The following is a 23405-nucleotide window of genomic DNA, read 5'->3' on the forward strand; positions in this document are numbered from 1 at the left end:
TACATGACTGATTACAGAGCCTCCGTTGTCTGTAGGTCAGGCATTGCGCCTCTGCATCTTATAAAACTTGTGCACGATTAGTTGTTGTTCGTCTAGATCAGAATACGATCCACATGTCCGCTGCATTGTTTGAGACGCCTTTAGAGGTGCCAAGGTGCACATCTGCTGGCCTGCACTGTCCCAGCGCGCAATTTTCTTTGCAGTCCAATCAATTTATACGAAGAAGACCGTTGAAAGCGTTCCTTCTACTGCGAAAAGGCCAACATTGCCCCAATTCAGCGCAACGTGGTCCCAGAGATGGACAGCTCATGTGCAGATTTCAGGCAGCCAGTCGGGCGAGGGGCTCTGCTACAGCAGAATTGCACACAGATAGTAGGGAAAGCAGCATGGGAAAGATCGGTGGCCTGGAGATGCTAGGAAACGCGGTTGCTGCGGAAGGCGATCTCAGCCTTCCACGCATCAGAGCAGAGAGCTCAAACGGGGCAGGTCCCTCCGGCCGTTCACCTGCCCATGTGACTGGCACAGACAGGCCCTTCGTCAACGAAGCGTTCAGCAACGGAGCGGTGTCTGGCGATAGCAGGCAGAATGTGAAGTCTGCAGCAAGTGGCACCCTGGGACCTGCTTCAGGCTTGGGCAGCACTGGGGAAGAGGGGAGCACGTCTGAGGCTTCGGCCAGCAGCGTTGTAATCAGGTTGAAAGAGGATCTGACCAGGCAGCGCAGCACAAAAGAGATTGACCCAGCCATGCGGTCGCGCAAGGAGGTCCTTCGGCAGCTCAGAACAGGAGAGACAGAGGGCCTCTGCGAAGCCGAGAGGCTGCGCAGACTGCGCATCAGCCAAGCCAACAAGGGCAGGGTCCCTTGGAACGCCGGTCGCAAACACACCCCAGGTATGATATCTGCCATGCCCAAGCAGGAGTTTGACACCCGTAGAATTGATCCTTTGGAATTGATATGCTACTCCAACAGTAGCGCGCATGCATGATCTGATGATGGGCACCAATGGTTACAGTGGCATTGTGATCGTGGCATGGGTTCATGGCTGAGCAAGATGTGGGCTGCTGTCTTTGCAGAGACTATAGAGAAGATCAGGCAGAGCACGATGAAGGCGATGAAGGATCCTGCGGTGCGTAAGAAGCTGGTCGCCATGCATGAGCCCCAGATGCACACTGCGGAATCGCGGGTGAGACTGCTCATCCTTGCACAGGCTGCCAAACGCTATTTCCCATGCACTTTCATGCCCATTTGCCAAACACATAATCTCACAATTGTCCGCACATGCATGGCAGTCTCCCAGAATTTACAGAGCACACCCTCTCCGGAGTCTGCAAGTCCTTGCTGTCTACCGCAACAAGTTCGCCATACCTATTCACAATCAGCTCCATTTTGACTGCCTTCAGGGAGCCGTCACGCAAGGCCGTAATGCTTGTACCAAACCCAGAAAGACACCCGTCAAATTACAGCCCTGACCTGGACCTGTGTCATGGGCAGGCAAAGATCTCCCGAGGGGTCAACATGAATCTGCTGAAGAAGGAGGGCGTGGATCTGGGCGTGCTGACCCCAGAGGAGATTGAGGAGATGCTGGCGCAGAGGCGAGCCACCGCGGCTGCCACGACTGCTGCGCAGGTGGCTCGGCGGGCTGCCAGGCGACAGGTGCCTACGGCCCCCTTGTATAAATACATTGCCAACAGCCCTTTTCAAAGAGAAATCACGCGTGCACTATGCATGCTGGTTGCCCCAGGCAGCATTTTGCTTGGCTTGGGGCCCTCCTCCCTACAGCTGGGCTACAGGGTAGCTCGCCAACACTTCTTATTAGTGCCTTTTGTTAGACTCTTGACTCGCTGCACAGGCAGCGGAGAAGGAAGAGCATGCACGGGAGCAGGCACGCACTGTAGATGCCAATTTCCGAATATCGCTCGGCTTCGTGGAAGGCCTGAGGAATGGTGACGGCACGATCGTCGCCGAGGGCCCCACTGCAGAGCCGCCTGCACCGCGGCCCAGCAGACGAAAGGTGGGGCCCATTGCGGTCAATGGAGGTCGCATTCGGGACCATATTGGCAGGAACGTTGTCAGTCAAGTGTCTCCGGTCTAGGCTCTCACATGGGATTACTGCGGTGCAAAATGGTTTGTCAAAAATGAATGTGTCTGGTCTAGACTCTCGCTAATATGGGCTATCTGCGGTGATGAACAGTCCAAAATGAATGTGTCTCGGCCGCAGGCGGCGCCAAAGCCGCCAGCCGCAGGCGCGGCGCCGAAAAAGGCGCCGGCGCGTCGGCGCGAATCGGCGGTGGCCACTGCAAAGCGCGCTGCGGCGGAGGCGGCGGCTGCGGCAGAGGAGGCGCGGGCCGAGCAGCTGAAGCGCGCCCTCACACTCGTCATGAGGCTGGAGCAGGCCCTGGCGCAGTGCTACAGCCACCAGGTGCGCGCTCAGACTGTAGCAGGGCTTCTCTCTTACATCATACATATACTGAACGATGTCCAAGTGGGGATGTTGGAGTGGGGTTTGCCATTCACACCCACTCTGCGGCGCGGTGGTGGCCGGGTAAGGTGCCGCGTTGATCATTTGGGCAAGGCACATGCTCGACATCGAACACCTGATCCCTGCACCTCTGCTTTATCCGCGGGGGCCGTTGCCGTGCATCTACTTGCAAGTGAACCGTGTTCATCTCTGAATCCGGCACTCTTTGGAAGTTGTCCCAGATTGCTGTTGTCTGATTCGATACTCTGGACCCTGATACCCAGATGAGCCCTATGTCTGCAGCGTGTCATCAAAACAGGGGTGCGAAAGGTAAATGAACGTACTAAGTATATTTATCATACTGGGGTCAGCATGTGCTGCTGTGGGCGCAGGAGGCGACAGTGCGGTCGGCGAGCTTGGAGGAGAGGGAACGCGTGGAACAGGTGGTGCTGAACGCCCAGGAGCAGCTGCTGCGCGCCAAGGGGCAGGTCGCTCGCCTGCAGCAGGGCGCTCCAATCCCAATCTCCATCGCCCTCTCTCTTGAGGCGCGCCCCCCACTCTTCTATTCATATGTGTCATCCTGGAGTCTTAGGCCCTCAGGTGAGGTACCGGAGGGGCACTCTCTTGCTTCAGTCCAAATTGTCCCGACCGAATGTCCAAGTCTGCAGCTGCAGGACAAGCACAAACGACCAAATGTCCTGCAGCTGGAGATCCCCTGCAATTGAGCGCGTGAGAGGCAAAGCCAGGCCATCGAGACCCAGGCTGGCAAAGTCAATTGGAATTCGAGTTCCTCATCAGTCATGGTTAGGAACGCTGAAGAAAGTGGCATGGTGGCGCAGGAATCGGACGCGCTGTCGCGGATCGTGGCGGCCAACGGCGCCGCTGCCGGCCGGCCGGGGCTGGCGCGCTTCAAACGCGCGCTGGCCGCCGACCGTAACGGGTCGCGGCCTGGGGTCGTAACGGCGCCCTTTGGGGCCGCCGAGAGGGAGGCGGCTGCTGCTAATGCTGTGCTAGATGTTGAGGCAGAGGATTTATGAATGCTGGGAACCTGCACAGGCGCTTGCATTGATTGCGTGTCTCCTTGCATCTCCTTTCCTCAGAATGCCAAGGACTGGCACGGGGATTTGCAATGCCTAATTGGCGAGGCCTCTCCTTTTCTGGAGATGCTAGGAACGCCGTGAGTGGGTGCTGGCTGCTTTGGCACTGATGCAGTATCATTGGGCAAGCGATCTGCAGAGTTCCTGTAGTGGTGTGAGTTTGGTACTACTTGCTTGGGCGTCGATGGTTTCATCGTGTCCGAGCAAGCAGCTTTGGGAGCGTCGCAGTTTTGGCCGAGGAGAGGAGAGGAGAGTGTGTGGGATCATTTGGCAAGCAGACTGCCTGGCTATGCGCAGGCAATTCCAACAGCCAAAGCTGAGACATACTGCCACAAATACGCTGTACTCTATGAACATCTTTGTGTTGGCAGAACTTCACCGTGAAAAACTTGCTATGTAGCAGGGTGTGTGCGGGGATTAATTCATAGTACTTGGGCAGCCATGTTAGTTATGCAATATTAAATGTTTGTACAACATATGTGAGGGCTCTTGTTTGAGCGTGCGAGAGACGTGTATATAAATGCTTTGCTAAATCTAGCTGGGACGTCCTGGATTCAAGTGAAGACGTGCTGCAAGGACACATGCATGCCAGAAGCGATCGCGATAATTGAAGGGCCACAGGAGGGAATTGATGTACCCCACGTGGCCACGTGCACCTGAGTATCCAAGCATCCGATAGGAGAGAGAGCAATACGAGCGTCCACTTTCCTGATCCTTCACTGCACATATTTGATCTGTGCTCAATTCAGCGTGTGACATAAACTTTGCCTGTTCGAGCAGCAAAGCGACACACGCAGAAGTGTCTCTAAAAATAGCTAGTAAATATATGAAGCACAGGGCTGTGCGTGACGTCAAAGTTCTATATTCATTCAACATCCCAAATACTTTTGGCAAGTTTTGATGGAGATGTCTGGCCGAGTGCTGGAAGAGTCGAGGATCCTCACACCGAGACTGAAGCCACCGCAATTCTTGGACAGGTCGACGCACCCTTGCATTTGTGTAGGAGAAGATATCGATGCTTATGATAGTCAAATTTCCCACACAATAATTTTTCCTGCAGGGTTCAGAAGGTGCAAACCCATCAGAAGCATCCCCAGAGCACTCCACAATCACCATTTCCTGCTACAAAATCCTCATCTTGTCGTGACAAGGTAAGCCACCGCTTCGTTAAATTGTATTGCGATTTGTTGAATATGAAGACTTTTTGGTAAATTGTTGTCTTTTACTTTGCAGGTAGACGGTATATGGGACAGGACCACCAAGAACGCCTTTGCCCATAAGCGCCAGAAAGCCCCACGGATACTGCCGCCTAACGACGCAGCAGGTCAAATTTCCTCCGAGATCAGAGAAGGAACTAACACTTTTATCCCTCGCTCTTTTTGGATTACACTTTATTTCCGAAGTTAAGAACACCGTTCAGCACTTTCCTGCATTGGAACAGGGCTGCTTGGGGGGACAAGGTACCACGGGCGAAACACCCCACTGAAGGCAAAGACTGCCGGGCCGGCAGAGGGGAAAGAAGCCTCCAACAGCCGGGCTCACCTGAGCTGCCACTCACCCTACTCACCCCTGCTCAAGCGGCGGTGCGCAAGTCCCTGACATCCATTGACCCATCAATTCAGACTGTGGACATTGTACATTGTCCCTGGGCCAGCCCTGGTCGCCTGCATGAAACCAGACGGGTGCCATTTTGCCATGCAACTGAAGGGTGCACTGCACAGACAGTGCAGCCACAGAGTGCCATCACCCTTTAACAGCCGCTTATTTTTATTGTGACACAGTGGGTTCACATTCTAGCGTGCCTGTAAGTGCTGCACTCTTCAAATTGACCTCCAAGGCCCACAGTCAAGTCTTGTGCCCATCTCCTTTTCTAATCGGCTTTCTAGGGAAGAGACCATTATTGCCCCCGGACCGCAGGGACGTGATGGGCCAGGAGGGGTTCACGGGGATGCAGGATGAGTCGCAGCGGAAGGCATCCAAGCGAATGTACAGCGCAGCTGCCGCCAGCACAAGGCGAGGCTACGAGCTGCAGGCATGCCTACTCCCACTTTCCACTGTCCAGCTCCGGTTGCCCCAACCTGCCTGCGCCTGACATTGAATATCAGTAAAGATGAGCTAATTTCAGGTCACTCCAGATTCCGACGCATGCATCTGAAGCTACCTGTATTTTATCTAAAGCTGATCAAAATTCCAAGAAACCGCCGCAAGTGCTGACCCGAATTCAGCATGCTTCAGCACCCTTGCAACCCACGGGGCTTTCTCATAGTGACAAGGCCGCTGGCAGCTGCTTTCAATCGCCTGTGAATCAAGAGTATAAGTCTTTTAACAAGTTGGCTTCAATCGCACTTGACTCTGAGAGTCTGATGGGCATCAGCCCGTTGTTTGCCCCTGACAGCTGCGCTGCCTGATGTAACCAAGTCCAGATCACTTTGACGTCATGTGATAGAGTTGCCCCAACAAGGAGTCGACTGAGGCCCCAGGGTGCAGAGCAACACACACTGTCAGGTTGAGAAAAATGTGAACCAGAACAGGCAACGTGCAAGCAGGGGGCGTCGGCGACGGTGGTGGCTGCTGACGCGGCGCGCAGGAAGCTGATGGGAGAGGGAACTCCGCCGGCCAGCGCGCTCGTGGCGACCCACCTGCGCGTCATGTGCGTCGGCACAGGTCAGCCGCACCCCGCCAGTCGAAGAGCTGGGACTCTTCTGCATGCAGAATTGTAACAAAAAGCACACTGCTGCTCCATTTGCAGGGCTGGTTTTAGTGACGGTGGGCATAACAACCTCTGAATGACCTCGTGGGAAAAAGGACTGTCGCCTTGAGCCAGCACAAGAGGGTCAAGGATCACAGTAATGCAGAGCCATGTACTCCAGTCAAAGCAGACAGCCAGAAGACCCAAAACCAGGACCACATGGCTCGGTGGTTGCGTGGGAGAGCTGGGGCTGTGACAAAATTTGAGCACATCACTCTCTCTCACATCTAGCAGGATATTGCCTCACCACCCGAGTGCATAATTTTGCTCTTATTTTTTGCCCAGCTGCATAATGAGGCCTGCTTGCATGCAGGGCTGACTCAGGCTGACGTGGACCCCGGCGTGCGCCAGCGCAGCGCGCACAGCTGGCGCCAGCCTGGCGCAGCAACCAGCCTACTAGCCGGCTACCCAGTGCCGTTGCTAGACCTGCAGGCTTCGCGGCCCCGGTATAAGGTGCGCTCCATTGGGGAAAAATATAACCATGCAATTGCACTTTGCAAACTCTGGCAAAACTTGTGCCTCAAGGCACTCGCTGTCAGCACTGACATGCTATCAATACCAGGGGCATTTCCGGCTTGTTTGGATCACAATTCCGGCTGTCATGTGGGTTTTCGGCTTGAATCGGCCCCCAGTGGCCCCCATTTGGACACCCACACAAGCCCCTTTTATTCATCTGTAAAGAGACTCTTTGTTGAGAGTTGCACCCAAAATATAAAAGTTTCTGTCCCTTGCGCTGTCCACCGCATTTGAGTATCCTGCTCGCGCTGGACTTTCTCAGCATTGGCACTTTTTAAGAAAGGAGCCTCTCATTGGACACCCCTGAGCGGGACCCCGACAATTATATCTGCAGTGTTTTGTAACTACCTGTAAGGTTGTGCAGACAGAACTGCGGGTCTCGGACAAAGCAGAAGCCTCTTTCAACCTGGCATGCATGTGCTATTGGTGGAGAGGATGCCAAGACAAGGAAGGCTGGAGTCAATTATCGAGAGGTTGCTGCAACGCACCTAGAGAGGGCTGGAACAAGCATGTAATGACTATAAGAAATATAAGTAGAACAATAATATAATAATCATAACAATTATAACAACTGAAAAATGTGATGTTGCAGTTGGACGCTCGCCGGACTCCAGCACCGCAAACTTTGGCGCAGCGTCCCGGCACGGCGGCTGCGGCGTATGGTGACGCAAGATCTGGCTATTACTCAAACCGAGTGAGGGCTGACGGCGTCGAAAACCTCCTGGGCCGCCAAACACTGGAGCTGTAGCATGCCACGTCAGCACAACACTCAGTCAAGTGAATCTGATTTCTTGAGAGAAGGGAGAATGCACGACATAAAGGCATTGCAAGCGCCCAAGCCGGAGAAAGGGCTGCATAACCGTGTGGACAAAATGTGTTGCTCCAAACCAAGTTTGTTCCGCACATGGCTGCGAGTCTTTTAGCAGAGTCGAGAAATTGTGATCCTAGGAATTTATTTAGACCTTAGGTGACCCTCTCAGGGGTGTTGAGTTTATTACTATGCTTGTGTGGTTGGGGTGTGGCTGTGGCCTGACCGTACGTGGTAAAAGATTCAGCTACAGGGACATGCTACAAGGAAGAATGGTCATCAAGCAAGTAGGTTAGCTATCACTGTTTGTGGACAATATTTACATGGCAAATAGCACGTGTGCTGCCAATTTCTTAAAGGTACAGCCTCTTCAATTCCCTACGTTATTATGCAGAAGTCATGCACAAAATGTCCAACAGAATTCTGCAGGTCTACCTATCCATCCAAAAAGTTTCCAACGTGTTTTTTCTTGTGTTTCCATCCTCAGGATAGCACTTGCATACTCGCTGCTGACAAAAATCTACTAGAACAACAGCCAAAAACCGGAGCCAAGGTCCCCAGGAAAGCTCCAATCGACTCAAAACAGATGCAGTCCAGGAAAGAAAGGCTCGACTTTGTGAGGCACAGAGCACATCTCTCGCACCAAAAATTTCTCCAGACTCAAAAGGCGGGCATAGCCTGCCTCGATAGCAAGATGCAGAGCTCAAGTATTGCCAAGCAATTAAGATCTATCAAAGTATGCCGACTTGAAGTGGCATCCATGGAACTTCAAGGGAGCAAGCCAATTAAAGTGACACTTGGACCGTGCTTTCTTGAATGCATGTGTCGGAAGACAAACTGCCTGCTATACAGCTGTATACATAGCTGTCCATAGCTGACGGGTGAAGCCCCCTCAATTCAAATCTGTATTCCTGGCAGCTGCAGATTCTGAAATACAGAGAGTTTCTGGCGGCTCAGGGCTGTGCAGACAGCTGTCTCATGACATGCATACGCAGCACTTTGGCGATCAGCTCCGGCCGGACCAGTGAGTCAGGCGTAGTCATCAGCTGCAGCACCTGCAGTCACAGCACCTCCTCTTTGTTAACCCTCCAAACCCATTAGTCACACCCCATAGAGTGTTCCATGCCATCAGATTGCGGCACTTTCCGAGGTACTTGCTGAGATATTAATAATAACTTGCTAGGATGTACTAGAGAGTCCAGGTGTGCTGGGACTTTTGAGCATGCGATGAGATTGCCTCTCGTTGGAATTGACATCATACTGACAGGCTGTGAAATTCATGGAACGAGAGTTCTGAATGCGAAGAAAAACCTACACACCTCCTGGACGGACTTGAAGACGGCCAGGTCCCGGATTGACAGCTTCATGAGATCTTCCAGGTAGCTGCCCATCAGCTTCTCCATTGGTCCCTTCTTGGGCCTCTCTCCCGTCGTGGCCTCATAATCCAGGTCACCCCCTGGCATGATGCATGATTACATAAGCAGAGTCAGCATAGAATCTCATATTGTAATCATTCCTCGAGGAGTCTTGTGGGCTTGCTGACAGCGCAGCATGCAAACGTAGAGCAAGCAAAGATGCATGGAGACCAACAGTTCTTGCATGCATGCGCCGCCATGCAAGGCAGCGGCAGCTAACAACGCACTTGGCGACCAAATAAATAAACAAAGGAGAAAGGAGAGATTAACATAATTAATGAGGGTGGACAAGCCTGTGGAGACTGAGAAGGGGAAGTCCACAATGTGCTTGGCCAGCGCCTGGTACTGAGAGGCCAATGAGCCCAGATCAGCTGCTGTAACCTTGCCCAAATCCCCTGCCTTCTCCTGGGGACATGACATGACAACACCTCGCAACATCACCACAATGGATCCATGCATGGGAGAAAGACATTGGAGCTGCAGTGCTAAGCTTCCATCTGCTCAAGTGCAGAAGCACTAGGCACCAGGCAAGCATGCAGATATCCTGTTTAAGAACGTGGAGCAGCACATTTGTTCGGGGTGAGGCTGCTCATGTACAAGCTGCAAGGATAGATGGTCGGGAGGGAGAAATTACCTGCAGCAATTTCTGCATGGTCTCTGCCTCGACAGCAGCCACGCAGATGCCCTGACCGTACACCTGCACAGCCGAACAAACTAGCGCTCATCTCCTCAGCTCATGACCACTTATTTCCCATAAAAGATCCCATTACGCCCAATTCAGTGCCCAGGCAAATCTTGCGGCGGCTATGCTCAATACGCATGCAAGTTGCCCGCTCAAGACTTTGTTGGTTTGAGAGCCCACAGCCGATTCCTTCCTTGTCTGTGAATCTTAGCTTACCCGTCTCTGAACCTCAGCAAATGATTATTCTATATTCTTCATGTGTTTCCCCCTCATTTTCCCCTCTCTAATCGGGGAACAAGGAGATATGGGACATTTACCGGGTTGAAGCCTGCCAGTGAGTCCCACGACGGCCAGGCGGCCAGGCATGGGGATGTCTTCGTAGAGGCGCCTCAGATTAGTCATGCCAGAGTATGCCACCGGTTTTGTCAGGGGCTCTGCATCCTTGACAGCCTGAAATCGCACATGTGACACAATTTTCAGCAGGATGACTTGTGCTGCACTCGAACCCGCACCCACACAAATTACCTGTGCTCTATTATGTAACATGCAGAAGTTGAAGCCTGAGATGGCTTGTTCAGTTGTTCAGGCCCTGAACATTGCATATCAATAGCAATTGTCCGGTTATACCGACATGCTGCTGAGGCACAAGACACTGCAAATGACACTGTGGCAATCAGTGGCATTTTATGCACTTCATTGAAAGGTCCTCCGGCTGGCGGGGGGCGGTATAGTACTGAGCACCGTGCCCATGCTTGATTGGAATTTGCTTGGATCTGGCGAGTCCAACAAGGGGTAAGTTTGTGGCAGCCTTTAATAGCAGCTTGTCTGCAGGACGTACCTTGCCTTTGGGCAGGAAAACCGTGTAATAATAATAATAATAAGAATTGAAAGGTCAAACCGGGCATGTCCAATGATGCTCTCCCTGAGGGAGCTTGACCCTGTAAACAAGGAAGACGTAGCGCTTTGCAAGGAACGGTTATTTGGAAATTGGCTGAATCACACCTCATACATGTCCTTGACTTCCAGGGAGGCGATAAAATCGAGGAAGCCTTGTTCGTCCTGTGGTGGGTGATCCCCGCTGTATCCCCACACACAACCCTGCACAGCCAACCAAGCCCACTTACTTCAGACTTGCAAGCTGCTGTGGCATTCCTGCATGCCACATGAAGCAAGACAGGCTACAAGACCGGGAAATGATATGCGATTCAGCCAAAATGAAAGCCGAACTTGTCATCGGGGTTGTTGCATGCATGCACAGAACATGCAGCTACACACGCTGCACATAAGCAAAAAAACTTGGGAGCTGTATGGGAGGGACCTCGCAACTTGTCTGCCGACTCAACTTAATCGCTTTTGCGGAAATGCTCACTGACCAAGATCATGATTATGTAAGGGGCATCAAACCACTCACCAAAACTGCTCCGTTCTCTATTTTCTGCAGCAGGCCGCCTCGAGTGATGGGCGCTGTGGGGCGAATGTATATCACATCCCAGTCCTTGCTCAGCTTGTGCTGCACAAACAAAACCAATTTTACTTCAGTGCCGTATTCTTTCTTTCAATGTTTTCTGGCTCCACTCTGTTTCTCTCAAGCAACAGCCAGCAAGAAAGATGCAAGGTACTGAAGTGTGGCACGCTGGCATCAATGTGCCAATTGATCTCCTGGTGCCCTTTATGGCATTATGACTGTTGCCTATTCCTGGAAGAGACGTTGTTCACAATTGCATTCAAGCAATAGCCTGCGGTAGTGTTTCAACGTAATTTCCTCGCTCAAATGTTTGTCTTACATTGCCCCAAAGCCGCAATCCCTGGCCAGATTGACTGTCTTCCACTGCTTGCAGGGAGTAAATTGCTCGGGAAAAGAGCAGGGAAATAGGGCCCTACCTGGGGGGGCAGCCTATATAAGCGGGAGGAGTAGGTGACATGGGGGTCCACCTCCACCTCTGGGGGAGGGGCGTAACCCCCGCCCTCCAGCCACCCCGGCACCGGCGAACGGCGGCCGGCCGCGTCAATCACCAAATCCGCCCGGTACTCCTGCCCGGCCTTAGTCACCACCCCTGCCCACAGGCAGCAACATATATCTGGAATGTGCCTGAACTTACTGTTGTCAATCTTTTAAAATGGGCTGGTCTCGGCACAAGTGTTCCTGCAACAGCTCACTGAAATACGAATCCTGACTTCGTCGTGCTTGGGCCTGTGAGGCTTCTGCATGCATGCATTGTGATCTTGATGTGGATGCCATGCGCTGCTCCCTTCTGTGGTTGGGCAAACACAAGGCAAGTGCAGGCCTGCTCAATGTACAGGAGTGTGTCGCTCTGCTATGCAGAGCAAACGATGCACGGTTGTAGTGAAGTAGCTCCATCAAGAAGCATGCTGCGCACCGTTGCACATTCTGGTGCACGGATGTGTACCATAAACACAGTATGCGGATTTATATATTATATTGAATAAGAAAGTCATGTCCTTCTGCGCAGCGCACCTTCCAGGCAGCTGCCGTCGGTGCTCCACAGCGGGGCAGCCGCCCAGCAGCCGCCATGAATGTGCACGTTTGGCCGCAGCGCCGTCAGCCGCGCGCGGATGCTCTCCTCGATGAGTGCGCGCGAGCCCATGAGGGTAAAGAGCCCAGTGTTGTCCACTGGGTGGTGCGTCCATGCACCCCTGTACCACTGCAGGGGGACAGCACACGTCTTTAATCAAGTAGAGTGGTCCGCACGTAGGCACTCGCTTCAAGAATTCCTGGTCTCTTCATCCATCAGCGATTTGCTGCTGTTTTCAGCCTCTGTTTTCGCAGCTCGATTTACATTTGGGCAGGCCATAAAGAGATTGTCCCCAGTTTCCCAGGATTGGGCGGACCAAAGAAATGCATTCCAGCCATGTCATTGTTTAGCAGAAGTTGATGTGACAGCCGCAAAACAGCTTTAGGCGCGGGATGATCGCGCACAGAATATTTGGCAGCGTTGCATCGACTGCATGCTGTCTATAGAGGCAGGTTGCAGGAAGCTTTGATCGTTCTGATTGCTTGTTGTGGCCCTTTTTTGCGAGGCTATCTCTGTGCATGCAGATGTTCACTTTTCACATTTCTCGCATGTTCAATTTCGTATTACATGTCCAGTATCTGGCTGGTGCGCACCGTCTTCCATCGCCCCGGGCTGGACTCCATCCTGCCCAAGTCTTTGGCAAGCTGCTGCCACCCGGGCAGAAGCAGCTCCACAGAATGCGCAGCTGCAAGCCACCAAGTGCCGTCATATCTGCCGATCATGTCACGTTGAGCCTTTATGTGAACGATGGGAACTCAAAGCTACATCTAGATTTGAACTCAATATCAAGCGTATGCTGGCTCCACAGTAGAGGCGGTATTTGCTTCACACAGTGAACAATTTTTTGCTGCCCTCCCTGATCTTGCAAGCAGGTACAAGCCCGAAGCAGAGCAGTCATTCTTGAAAGAAAGCCAGCAATTTGTGCGGGAGAGTGCGCAAACCTCTGCAGAGCAGGCCATGGGGTTGGATGTACTGCGGCACCCCCTTGCGCATCTTTGCTCGCTCTACCAACTTGGCTGACGAGGCGGAAAATTCCTGCACAGCATTGGCCCACATAGCCATTCTCACCGGCAAGAATTGCAGGTATTGGCGCAGGGGATTGCTAAAGCGCTTAATGCCCTCATCGCGCCCTGGTAAACAATACAGCAGAATCAACCGCCACTTTGCCACTACCTCATCGACTTTGAACATGCCGACCAGGACAGCACATGGTATTTGGAAATAAAGCACTTCCGGTAGAAAATACAATTGCATTGCATTAAAATTGCAGTGTCATGACTGCAGACTAGTTTGCGTTGTTATATTGGATGTAATCAATATTGAAGGTAGCAAAGAAAGCCAAGAACATAGAATGCTGTGGGCATCAGTGCCCTGAAGTCTAATCTGCACTCAACAAGAACCTGGGCTGGTGTGTGCTGTCACAAAGGTGTGCAGTCTTGGAAGTGCCAGAAACCGCATATTTCTCACACTGATTTCAAATATCATCGCCGGCGCATGAGCCTTTGCAGCCATTTCTTTGAAGCATTCGCTTGAAAATGTGTACGGGAGGCCCACCTCACGGAGATTTTTTTCGCTGCCAGAGCCGCTCAAAGCGGCATCTTTGTCAATCATGACCACCTCATCCACGAAGTGCGAGACGGCAGCCGCAGCGAGCATACCAGCTATGGAACCGCCCAAGACAACAACCCTGGTGGCAGGCACTGTGGCAGTGCTGGTCTCATTGTCGCCCCTTCTGATTTTCGCTTATAATTGGGACGGCCAATGCCATCTGTGGGATTTTACGAGGCGCCCGACATGCCAGACGGGGCGACACTCGATGTACGAGGAGATGTTCTTGCCGGATAGGTACGGCTCGTGCACGATGCTGCTGTGCACACGATGCCTTTCCAGAACCTGCAAGAGAACTGCAGATAGCCATGATGTCGCACGACACGAGGCACACTCTATTTTTTTAAGGAAAGGGACGAGCTTATAGATTCTCGGAAGTCAGCTACTCAACCAGCTTCCATGTGGGGCCCACGTCTGCACCGTTCCCTTGTGGGCTGACGGTCAGCCGCTGACCGCCTGGCGGCTGGCCTTGCCCTCCTGTCAGGCTTCGGGGGAACTAGATGCCTTCGGGGGGCGGGCGAAACTAGATACAACTAGATGCGCCATCTAGTTGCATCTAGTTTGCATCTATCTTATTGGTCCGGGGCCATCTAGTTAATTTGCCAGGCACAATCGTGTGCCCACCGCCCTTCCGTCGTCACAGTCATCTCTTCTTTAATTTTAAGACAGTCAGGCGAGGGTTGTTAGATCGGGGGCGCGCGCTTCCTGTATGGAACGCGTGAAGACGGATGTGCGCTTGAGAGAATGGGAAAACACAGTTTCTTGGAGTCAGCCGGGAAGAAGCTGCGTGTTAGTAGAATGAAAACACACAACACATGGAGGCTGGTTACAGAAGAAGTCGGAGCGCGCCATCATACAGCCGCATGTTCTTCCGCATGCCAGCTGCAACGCTGGTGTACCGGCCAGAGCTGGAGGATTTCCATCTGCACGAGAAATTGGTGATGAGCTCCTGCGCTCTTCTTCCTGGTTGAACATGAACATCCTCAATGTTGCTGCACTCAAGATAGGTGCATGACCAATCAAGTGTGGGAGCAGGTATTCGTGTGGGATCCACTGGAGTTGGAGCCCCACGTTACTTTGAAGTGCCCCCACTGCGGCAACAGCGACCTAGAGAGCCACGGCTGGACCGAAAGGACAGCTTTCTGCGTCTTGGAGACAATTCTGGTGGTTTCCCGGCGCTATCAGTGCCGAGGAGGGCAGCATCAAGGTGTGATCTGGACTCAGGGCGTCACACTTTTCTTTATTTTTGATTTTGCTTGCTTTGCTTTGCTTGATTTCTGAATTCCTGGAAGTATACCAACATTTGCAGAAATTAATTTCACGATCATCCTTCTGTGCAGCCAAGGATGGCAGGCAGCCAACCCCTCAGAGTTTCTCCACACTGCATGCACCCCAAAGTGCTGGCCCAATTCAGCCCACAGCTGCAGGAGCTCTTCCCTTTGCAATTCAAAGAGACTTAGCGGACAGCGATCGGGGGCCGGGGGGAAAGGTGTTCACAAAGCAGCTCGTCAACCACATCCGGGCATGTGTCAGCAAGCGGCTGCACACCGAGGCAGTCAGAGGGACCATCACTAAGGCCTATTATGCGAGGTACTGGGGAGCGCGACAGCTGCGCGTATCATATGTCAGCGTATCAGCTGCTTATCTGCGGGTCTGCAGACCCCAATACCTCTCATAATAGGCCTTAGTGATGGTCCCTCTGACTGCCTCGGTGGGCAGCCGCCTGCTGACACATGCCCGGATGCGGCTGACGAGCTGCTTTGTGAACACCTTTCCCCCGGCCCCCGATCGCTGTCCGCTGAAGTCTCTTTGAATTGCAAAGGGAAAAGCTCCTGCAGCTGTGGGCTGAATTGGGCCAGCACTTTGGGGTGCATGCAGTGTGGAGAAACTCTGAGGGGTTGGCTGCCTGCCATCCTTGGCTGCACAGAAGGATGATCGTGAAATTAATTTCTGCAAATGTTGGTATACTTCCAGGAATTCAGAAATCAAGCAAAGCAAAGCAAGCAAAATCAAAAATAAAGAAAAGTGTGACGCCCTGAGTCCAGATCACACCTTGATGCTGCCCTCCTCGGCACTGATAGCGCCGGGAAACCACCAGAATTGTCTCCAAGACGCAGAAAGCTGTCCTTTCGGTCCAGCCGTGGCTCTCTAGGTCGCTGTTGCCGCAGTGGGGGCACTTCAAAGTAACGTGGGGCTCCAACTCCAGTGGATCCCACACGAATACCTGCTCCCACACTTGATTGGTCATGCACCTATCTTGAGTGCAGCAACATTGAGGATGTTCATGTTCAACCAGGAAGAAGAGCGCAGGAGCTCATCACCAATTTCTCGTGCAGATGGAAATCCTCCAGCTCTGGCCGGTACACCAGCGTTGCAGCTGGCATGCGGAAGAACATGCGGCTGTATGATGGCGCGCTCCGACTTCTTCTGTAACCAGCCTCCATGTGTTGTGTGTTTTCATTCTACTAACACGCAGCTTCTTCCCGGCTGACTCCAAGAAACTGTGTTTTCCCATTCTCTCAAGCGCACATCCGTCTTCACGCGTTCCATACAGGAAGCGCGCGCCCCCGATCTAACAACCCTCGCCTGACTGTCTTAAAATTAAAGAAGAGATGACTGTGACGACGGAAGGGCGGTGGGCACACGATTGTGCCTGGCAAATTAACTAGATGGCCCCGGACCAATAAGATAGATGCAAACTAGATGCAACTAGATGGCGCATCTAGTTGTATCTAGTTTCGCCCGCCCCCCGAAGGCATCTAGTTCCCCCGCCTGCACCTGCAAGTACCCCCCTCTGCCCGTGTCAAGAAAGTGTGGTGCACTTCCTGATTCCATTTTTGCCATTTATATGATTGACTGTTGACCTTCCTTTGACATGTCTCCCCAAATCTGGGTTCTCCTGCAAGGCCCTCAACGCAGGGGGCACTAAGTCCAATACTATAACTTAGACATAGAGCCCCTGCTCAACGTCACCCAAGGGTTGTTGCGTTGCTGGTAACCCACAGGTGTCGATTTTAAAGGGTCATGACCATGTATCCAATTTGGGGAGTGCATGAGACTTCAGTCTTTGAGATGCAATGAGGGGACCAGGCTGCAGACTTTTGTAGGCCCCGCAAATGTGGCTGCAGACGCCCTCTGCGCATGCTCTATGGCCTTTGGCTTTAGGTTTGCCAATTTGTATTAGTATGAATGAGGCAAGGCAACGTTTAAACGTGTACATGCATTCAAACTCCGACAAATATGGTCTCAATCATCCAGCGCCAGCAATGGAAATCTCCAAGCCTCTACTTTCACAAGCAAGCTACAGGGAAGGCCTCAAGAAACCTGACTCTTATTTGCCTGCCATAAGGCGCAGGACTCTGCTCCTATCTCTTAAACATGAGATTTCTTCAGATTTGATATTCACCTTTGAAAAGCATCTGAGGATCTACTCTTCCAGTCCAAAAGAGGCATTCGCCACAAAAAAAAGACTAATCCCGTATCTAACTGCTTCAGCATAGATGCCCAAGTGCAAATCAATTTTCTCTTTAAATTCCTGAGCCGCTATATGGCTGGCTGCTTATTGCATGCATTGAAGTGCCTGCGTCTGCTAGTGCACTTATCCAGTCGCCACTGCAATTCAATGGCTCGTTGATGTACAGTCTTCAACTGAAATGTTGACTCTAGCTCTCTGCTCAACCCTGTACAGACCTCACTCTTCTCTATATCTAGCAATGAAAAGACTGTCTTGATGCTCTGCAAACTTTTGGCAGCGTTCCGCTCGCAGCACCAGAGCATGCATTAGGTATGTTTGCAGCTGATCTACATCGCGTTAGGAAGCTTGTAAACACCACTGCGGCAGCCGAGCCTATGCAGACAGCAGTTCTGCAAAGCGCATGCGCAGGGCCTTGACCATCAGTCCAGGGCGGATCAATGAGTCAGGCCCTGTCATCATGTTCATCACCTGCATGCACACCACAGCATGTGCATCAGGATCATCTTGGTAAGGTTCTCAAGCATGACAGTCGTGCAAAAATTAGCCACTGACTTCACATTGTATCATGCCCGCAAGCCACACGACATCTCCTGCTCTGCTGCTTTGCCACTCGCTGGATATTGAGTTGCAGTGTCCCGATCAGCAAATGACGTGGGCGAGCCAGCATGCTAATGGTTGTGCCTCCATCAAGTAAGGCTGCTTGACTGGTTGCAATGTGTTGTAGCCTCTGGTGCAGGCCCTGGTCTTTTCATAGCCATGTATGTTATATTATCATTCTCGTTGCAGACTGGTCCTGCCAGGAGGCGACATGCATCTGCAGACCAGCAGCAGGAGTTGCCATGCATGTGACTCCGAGTCATGAGTAATCTTAGCAGAGGTTTGAAGGGGTCAAGTCTGTACGAGCACAACCATGTTGGAGCCCTCACCTCCTGGACTGCCTTGAAGGCTGCCATGTCGCTGGCTGCCAGCTTCATGAGAGCTTCCAGGTAGCTGCCCATCAGCTTCTCCACAAGTGCCTTCTTCGGCCTCTCTCCTGTGGTGCCTTCATAATCCAAGTCACCTCCTGGACACCAGAGCGTACATCTCATCAATTATACATTTAAAACTTTATTTGCAAAATGAAAGTTGGAGTTGCACAGACAGCGATCGCATGCAGAAGAGTTTGGCAAGTGCAACCTCCTGGTGCATCTCCTGCCAAGTGCTTGACAGCATGGCGTTCCGGACTGGACTTGCGCATGGAGTGAACGGATTCAGGGGCAACTCATGGGGGACTCCAGATGGCATTACAGACCACGCTGCTGAGCAGCTGGCAAGATGCATATGAGAACCTCAAGAAAGTATTTTGCTGCAATGTGCTGATGAGGCAGAGGCATGCAAGCCTGTGGAGACTGAGAAGGGGAAGTCCACGATGTGCTTGGCCATCGCCTGGTATGGAGCAGCCAAGGCGCCCAGGTCAGCAGCCGCCAGCTTGCCTGAATCGCATTCCCTTGCCCTCTCCTGGAAAGAATGCCATCAAACCCATCAAGAGCACACAAAGCTTTGGAGCAATTCTGAACAAGTGCTGCTGGAATGCACCGAGCCCTGAAAGCCTGAAAGTGCAGGATATCACTAATAAAGGACAACCCCATCAAGAGTGCGGATCGTGGATACTCCTGCTGAGTTTGCACATCTTTTGAGCATCAGCATAGCAATCTTGGCGAGTGCTGGGTGCATCAAGCATTGTCAGGGCTGCATCACGTCGAAGTGGAGAGACAGCCACAGAAGGTTCCTCACTCTCAGCTCTGGATGCCATTCACCTCGACATAACGCAGCTGCCAGTCTTGATCCTAATAGGGGGAATATTATAAAAAAGATGCCCACCTGCAGCAGTTTCTTCAAGGTCTCTGCCTCTATGGCGGCCACGCCAATGCCCTGACCGTACACCTGAGCAGCCAGAGATCTGCCTCTCAGCCCTCACATGTCCTTTTTCAGGGGTTACTAAAGACGACTCAGTACCCTCTGTCTGTTTGCATCCCTGTGCCGGCATGTTTTGTACTGGTAAGCACTGCCTAGCAGCATGCAGCCCGTATCCAATAAGCCATGCATGCTGAGACTGCAAATTATCATGCACTGGCGCAATCTAGCTTGTCACCTGGTGCCCCCTTGGCAGAAAGTGTCAGAACGTGTACAATCAAAACATTCTAGGGAAGAGAGATTACACCTACCGGATTGAAGCCTGCCAGTGAGTCTCCCACGACGGCCAGGCGGCCAGGCATGGGGATGTCTTCGTAGAGGCGCCTCAGATTAGTCATGCCAGAGTATGCCACAGGTTTCGTCAGGGGCTCTGCATCCTTGACAGCCTGAAATTGCACATGTTACACAATTGTCAGCAGCTTTGGAAGGAAATTTGTGCAACAGCATACATGGCCCTGGCTGGCGGGGGGCGGTACAAATATTGAGCACCGTGCCCACGGTTGCTTGGGTCTTGCTTGGATCTGGCGAGTCCAACAAGGGGTAGGATTGTGGCGGCCTTTAACTGCAGCTTGTCTGCAGGACGTACCTTGCCTTTTGGCAGGAAAGCGTGTATGAATAATAATAATAATACATGGAGACAAACACATCAAGCTGTCTCATCATATTGCAGTACAGGTGCTCGCCTCTGCAAAAAGAGCCAAGTTGACATGTGGGCACCGGCTCTTCAAAGAAAGCTTCAAAGAAAATAATGCCAAGATCTGTGAAAGGGACGCTTTACTTTACGGACTTCACATACCTCGTACATATCCCTTCTTTCCAGGGAGGCGAGAAAATCGAGGAAGCCCTGCTCGTCCTGAGGTGGATGGTCCCCGCTGTAGCCCCACACACAACACTGCGCCGACAATAGCTGATAGAATACCTTGAAATAGCTGATCTGGCTTCTTCACTTTTTACTTCCTCTTATGCGCTGTTTACTGCTTTGACATGCATTTGGCAGCAGCAGTGCTTTCCAGAGTCATGCACTCAACAGAGAACAACGTTTCGGGGCAAAGGGACATCCATTTCAGGCATGTTCGCTCAAGAAGCTCCGATTTGCAGCCGTGCTCAGCGTTCAAGTTTTTGGAGGCTACATAGAATCTTTGGAGCCTGCATGTTGGAGGAAATGAACTTACCAGGAGTAGGCCGCCTTCGATTGTTTGCAGCAGACCGCCTCGTGTGTTGGGTGCTGTGGGCCGGATGTAGATCACATCCCAGTCCTTGTTCTCTACTTCCTGCCAAAAACACACCCCAGTAGATATCTGCAATCAAGCTACTCATATTATGTGTAAATTGTGTTAGCATTCTGCTGCTGGGTGACCCACAACACTGCCTCACCCTTTATCACAGAGTCATCAAGGAAGGATGCTGCCATGTAGGCCATGCACAGCATATGACGATGCGATGGCGCCATTGCAAAGTGATGCACTATGCACAGCCCCCATGGCAGCATTCTGCAAGCCTTCTCTGACTGCAAGCGCTCTTCTTTTCAAGATTCACAGTCTGCAAAGTCATGATGCCCCACGCATGAGAGAAACAGGCATGCCTCTTACTGCTCACGTGAATGAAAGCACTCAGCAAAACAGCTGGTAATGAGCAAGAACATGCCCAATTATTAGAACTCCAGCCCGTCCTCTTCAGCATGTTTTCCCTCGATATAAACGAAGGGGTCAACATGCTACTGTTGGTTGAAGTACCAAGAGAGAACAGGCTTCAGGGTAATGATCGAGTGGTTGCTGCTTCCCCTAGCCCTGTAAGCTGGAACACATGTGTAATAGTGATAATATTGCATGGGTTAAAGAAAGTGCCTCACCGTGGGGGGCAGCCTATACAGGCGGGAGGAGTAGGTGACGTGGGGGTCCACCTCCACCTCTGGGGGAGGGGCGTACCCCCCGCCCTCCAGCCAACCCGGCACCGGCGAACGGCGGCCGGCCGCATCGATCACCAAATCCGCCCAGAACTCCTGCCCGGCCTTAGTCACCACGCCTGCCCACCAAGCAGGCAAAGACTTCATGTCTCGCATCAGTTGGCGGTGCATGTGCGGATCAATTGCTACCAGCACAATGGTTCATGATGCATCTCAGGCAGAGGCTCCTGGCAGGTACTTGGACAGCTTCTTGACACAGCAGTCGTGTGAAGGAAATGGGTGTTGTGGAGTCATTGACGACTGCTGCAAACTTAGCAGGGAGCATTCACACGGAGGGGATGGTGCGAAATGAGCATGCATTGCAGATGCGTATGCTTCAGCAGCCGCTCTTTCAAGATCAGACCAAGACTCTAGAATTCTGAGCCCTGTTCCAACTTCTTGGGAGCGACAGCAGGAGCATACAGGGGCTTTCTGACCTTGTGTCGGGAATACACACAGATTATGATGCGCACAGCACTTTGCACCTTCCAGGCAGCTGCCGTCTGCACTCCACAGCGGGGCAGCCGCCCAGCAGCCGCAGTGAATGTGCACATTGGAGCACAGCGTCAGCAGCTGAGCGCGGATGCTTTCCTCGATGAGTCCTCGCGAGCCGGAGAGAGTTATGAGGCCTGTGGTGTCCACCGGATGGTGCGTCCAGAGCCCCTTATAGAACTGCGGAGGTACACACACCGTTGAAAGACAGAGATCCCCAAATTTAGGCCAACCAATGTGAGAATATATACCGGTATTATTAGCAGCGTTATACACGTTTTCCCTGCCAAGAGGCATGGTGTTTCCTGCAGACAAGCTGCAGGTAAGGGCTGCCACAAATGCTACCCCCATGAACTCGCCAGGTCCATGCAAGACCCAGTCAAGCCTTGGGCAAGGTGCTCAGCATCTATATCGGGCCCTGCCAGACAGTGTGCACTTTTTTGAAGGGTCAATTATACAACGGTGGATGAGAAGACTGACAAGACAGTGTCAGAGACTACAGCATGATCCTTCAGGAGTCTAGGAGCAAATGATGCATATAATGCCAACTGACTCAAGAGTCCAAGTTTGTGCTTGCAGCTGCAGAGGGCTTGCATGACTGCATCCCATGCAGTACTACCACCAGTTGTCCAAGCCAACTTCGCTCATTTTGGTAAGTATGCAGGTTGGTTCATATTGTGGGTAATGCGCGCACACCGTTTTCACGCGGCCCGGCAGAGTAATTCTGCCGCCCAGCCGTTTGGCAAGCTCCAGCCATCCAGGCAGCAGCAGCTCGACAGAATGTGTGGCTGCATTGTACACACATAGCTTTCATTCACCAATATCATGGCACTTCAGCATCAGAGACGTCAACAAGGTAAGCCTTAAGTCGGAGTCTTGAGGGGTATATATACGCACAGCGTCATGCTTGCATGCCCCTAAAACAGGGTTGCACAAGAGATAAATCGGTCTGAGAACTCATAGGGGTCTGCACCTCTGCAGAGCAGGCCATGTGGATGGATGTACTGAGGTACTCCCTTGCGCAGCTTTGCGCGATCCGCGAGCTTTGCTCCAGTGGCAGCGAATTCCTGGAAACCAGCAGCCTACCGTAAACTCAGGAAGAAGTCAACGAGCCTTGCAGACGTAGCTGATGCTGTATTCCCAATATATCTTTAGACACCTGAGGTCCTGTGGATGTACGTCTGTTGCGAACACAACGCAGGCCCAAAAACTTTCAATCCCTACTGATCAGGCTGGACACAGGGGCTGCGTCTGCAGCACAAACGACTGACGCTTTCTGAAAAATAGTACGTAGAGTTAAGTTGACAAACATTTATTGGACTTACGTGCTAGTCAGCCACATGGCCGTCGACTCAATCATTGTGCACTTGGGATGTATCTGCATGCTGCCCACCTGACGGAGCTCTTCTTCGGTGCCGCCTCCGTTCAACGCGGCTTCCTTGTCAAGAATGACAACCTCGTCCACGAAAGGTGCAATTGCTGCTGCAGTGAGCATTCCGGCAATGGATCCGCCCAGGACACAAACCCGTGTACCTGAAGACAGTTGCTTGGGGCTCTCAACCCTGTCCGTGTTCCTCGTTTTGCTAGTCTTAGATATTGTCACTGACATGGTTGTGGGTGCAAAAGGCACCCGGCATCCCAAACGAGGCTGCGCACGGCGGATCAGCAACTGATGCTG

At 52.2% G+C, this 23405-nt stretch overlaps 3 protein-coding genes across 3 annotated transcripts; 1 reads left to right on the forward strand and 2 right to left on the reverse strand.

Annotated features, from left to right (window-relative positions):
* Positions 1-386: 386 nt before the first annotated feature.
* COCSUDRAFT_61304 (hypothetical protein) lies at positions 387-7566 on the forward strand (the record flags this gene model as incomplete). Its single annotated transcript, XM_005649547.1, has 13 exons — positions 387-888; positions 1072-1181; positions 1490-1651; positions 1848-2009; positions 2217-2417; positions 2849-3061; positions 3296-3463; positions 4787-4877; positions 4995-5136; positions 5471-5609; positions 6100-6217; positions 6616-6755; positions 7411-7566. 13 exons carry the CDS (start codon positions 387-389, stop codon positions 7564-7566), a joined length of 2304 nt encoding a protein of 767 aa, XP_005649604.1.
* Positions 7567-8579: 1013 nt separating this feature from the next.
* COCSUDRAFT_61305 (hypothetical protein) lies at positions 8580-13913 on the reverse strand (the record flags this gene model as incomplete). Its single annotated transcript, XM_005649548.1, has 12 exons — positions 8580-8681; positions 8946-9062; positions 9345-9446; positions 9676-9738; positions 10069-10173; positions 10726-10821; positions 11135-11233; positions 11605-11777; positions 12200-12386; positions 12851-12942; positions 13199-13292; positions 13812-13913. The coding sequence occupies 12 exons, from the start codon at positions 13911-13913 to the stop codon at positions 8580-8582; spliced, it is 1332 nt and encodes a 443-aa protein (XP_005649605.1).
* A 3799-nt stretch (positions 13914-17712) lies between these two features.
* On the reverse strand, positions 17713-23222 carry COCSUDRAFT_61306 (hypothetical protein; the record flags this gene model as incomplete). The annotated part of the gene is made up of 12 exons (XM_005649549.1): positions 17713-17808; positions 18267-18368; positions 18730-18837; positions 19201-19263; positions 19545-19679; positions 20090-20185; positions 20466-20564; positions 21143-21315; positions 21721-21907; positions 22424-22515; positions 22701-22794; positions 23121-23222. 12 exons carry the CDS (start codon positions 23220-23222, stop codon positions 17713-17715), a joined length of 1347 nt encoding a protein of 448 aa, XP_005649606.1.
* Between the last annotated feature and the right edge of the window lie 183 nt (positions 23223-23405).

This window comes from Coccomyxa subellipsoidea (assembly GCF_000258705.1).
Source record: "Coccomyxa subellipsoidea C-169, whole genome shotgun sequence".
NCBI classification, from domain to species: Eukaryota; Viridiplantae; Chlorophyta; class Trebouxiophyceae; family Coccomyxaceae; genus Coccomyxa; species Coccomyxa subellipsoidea.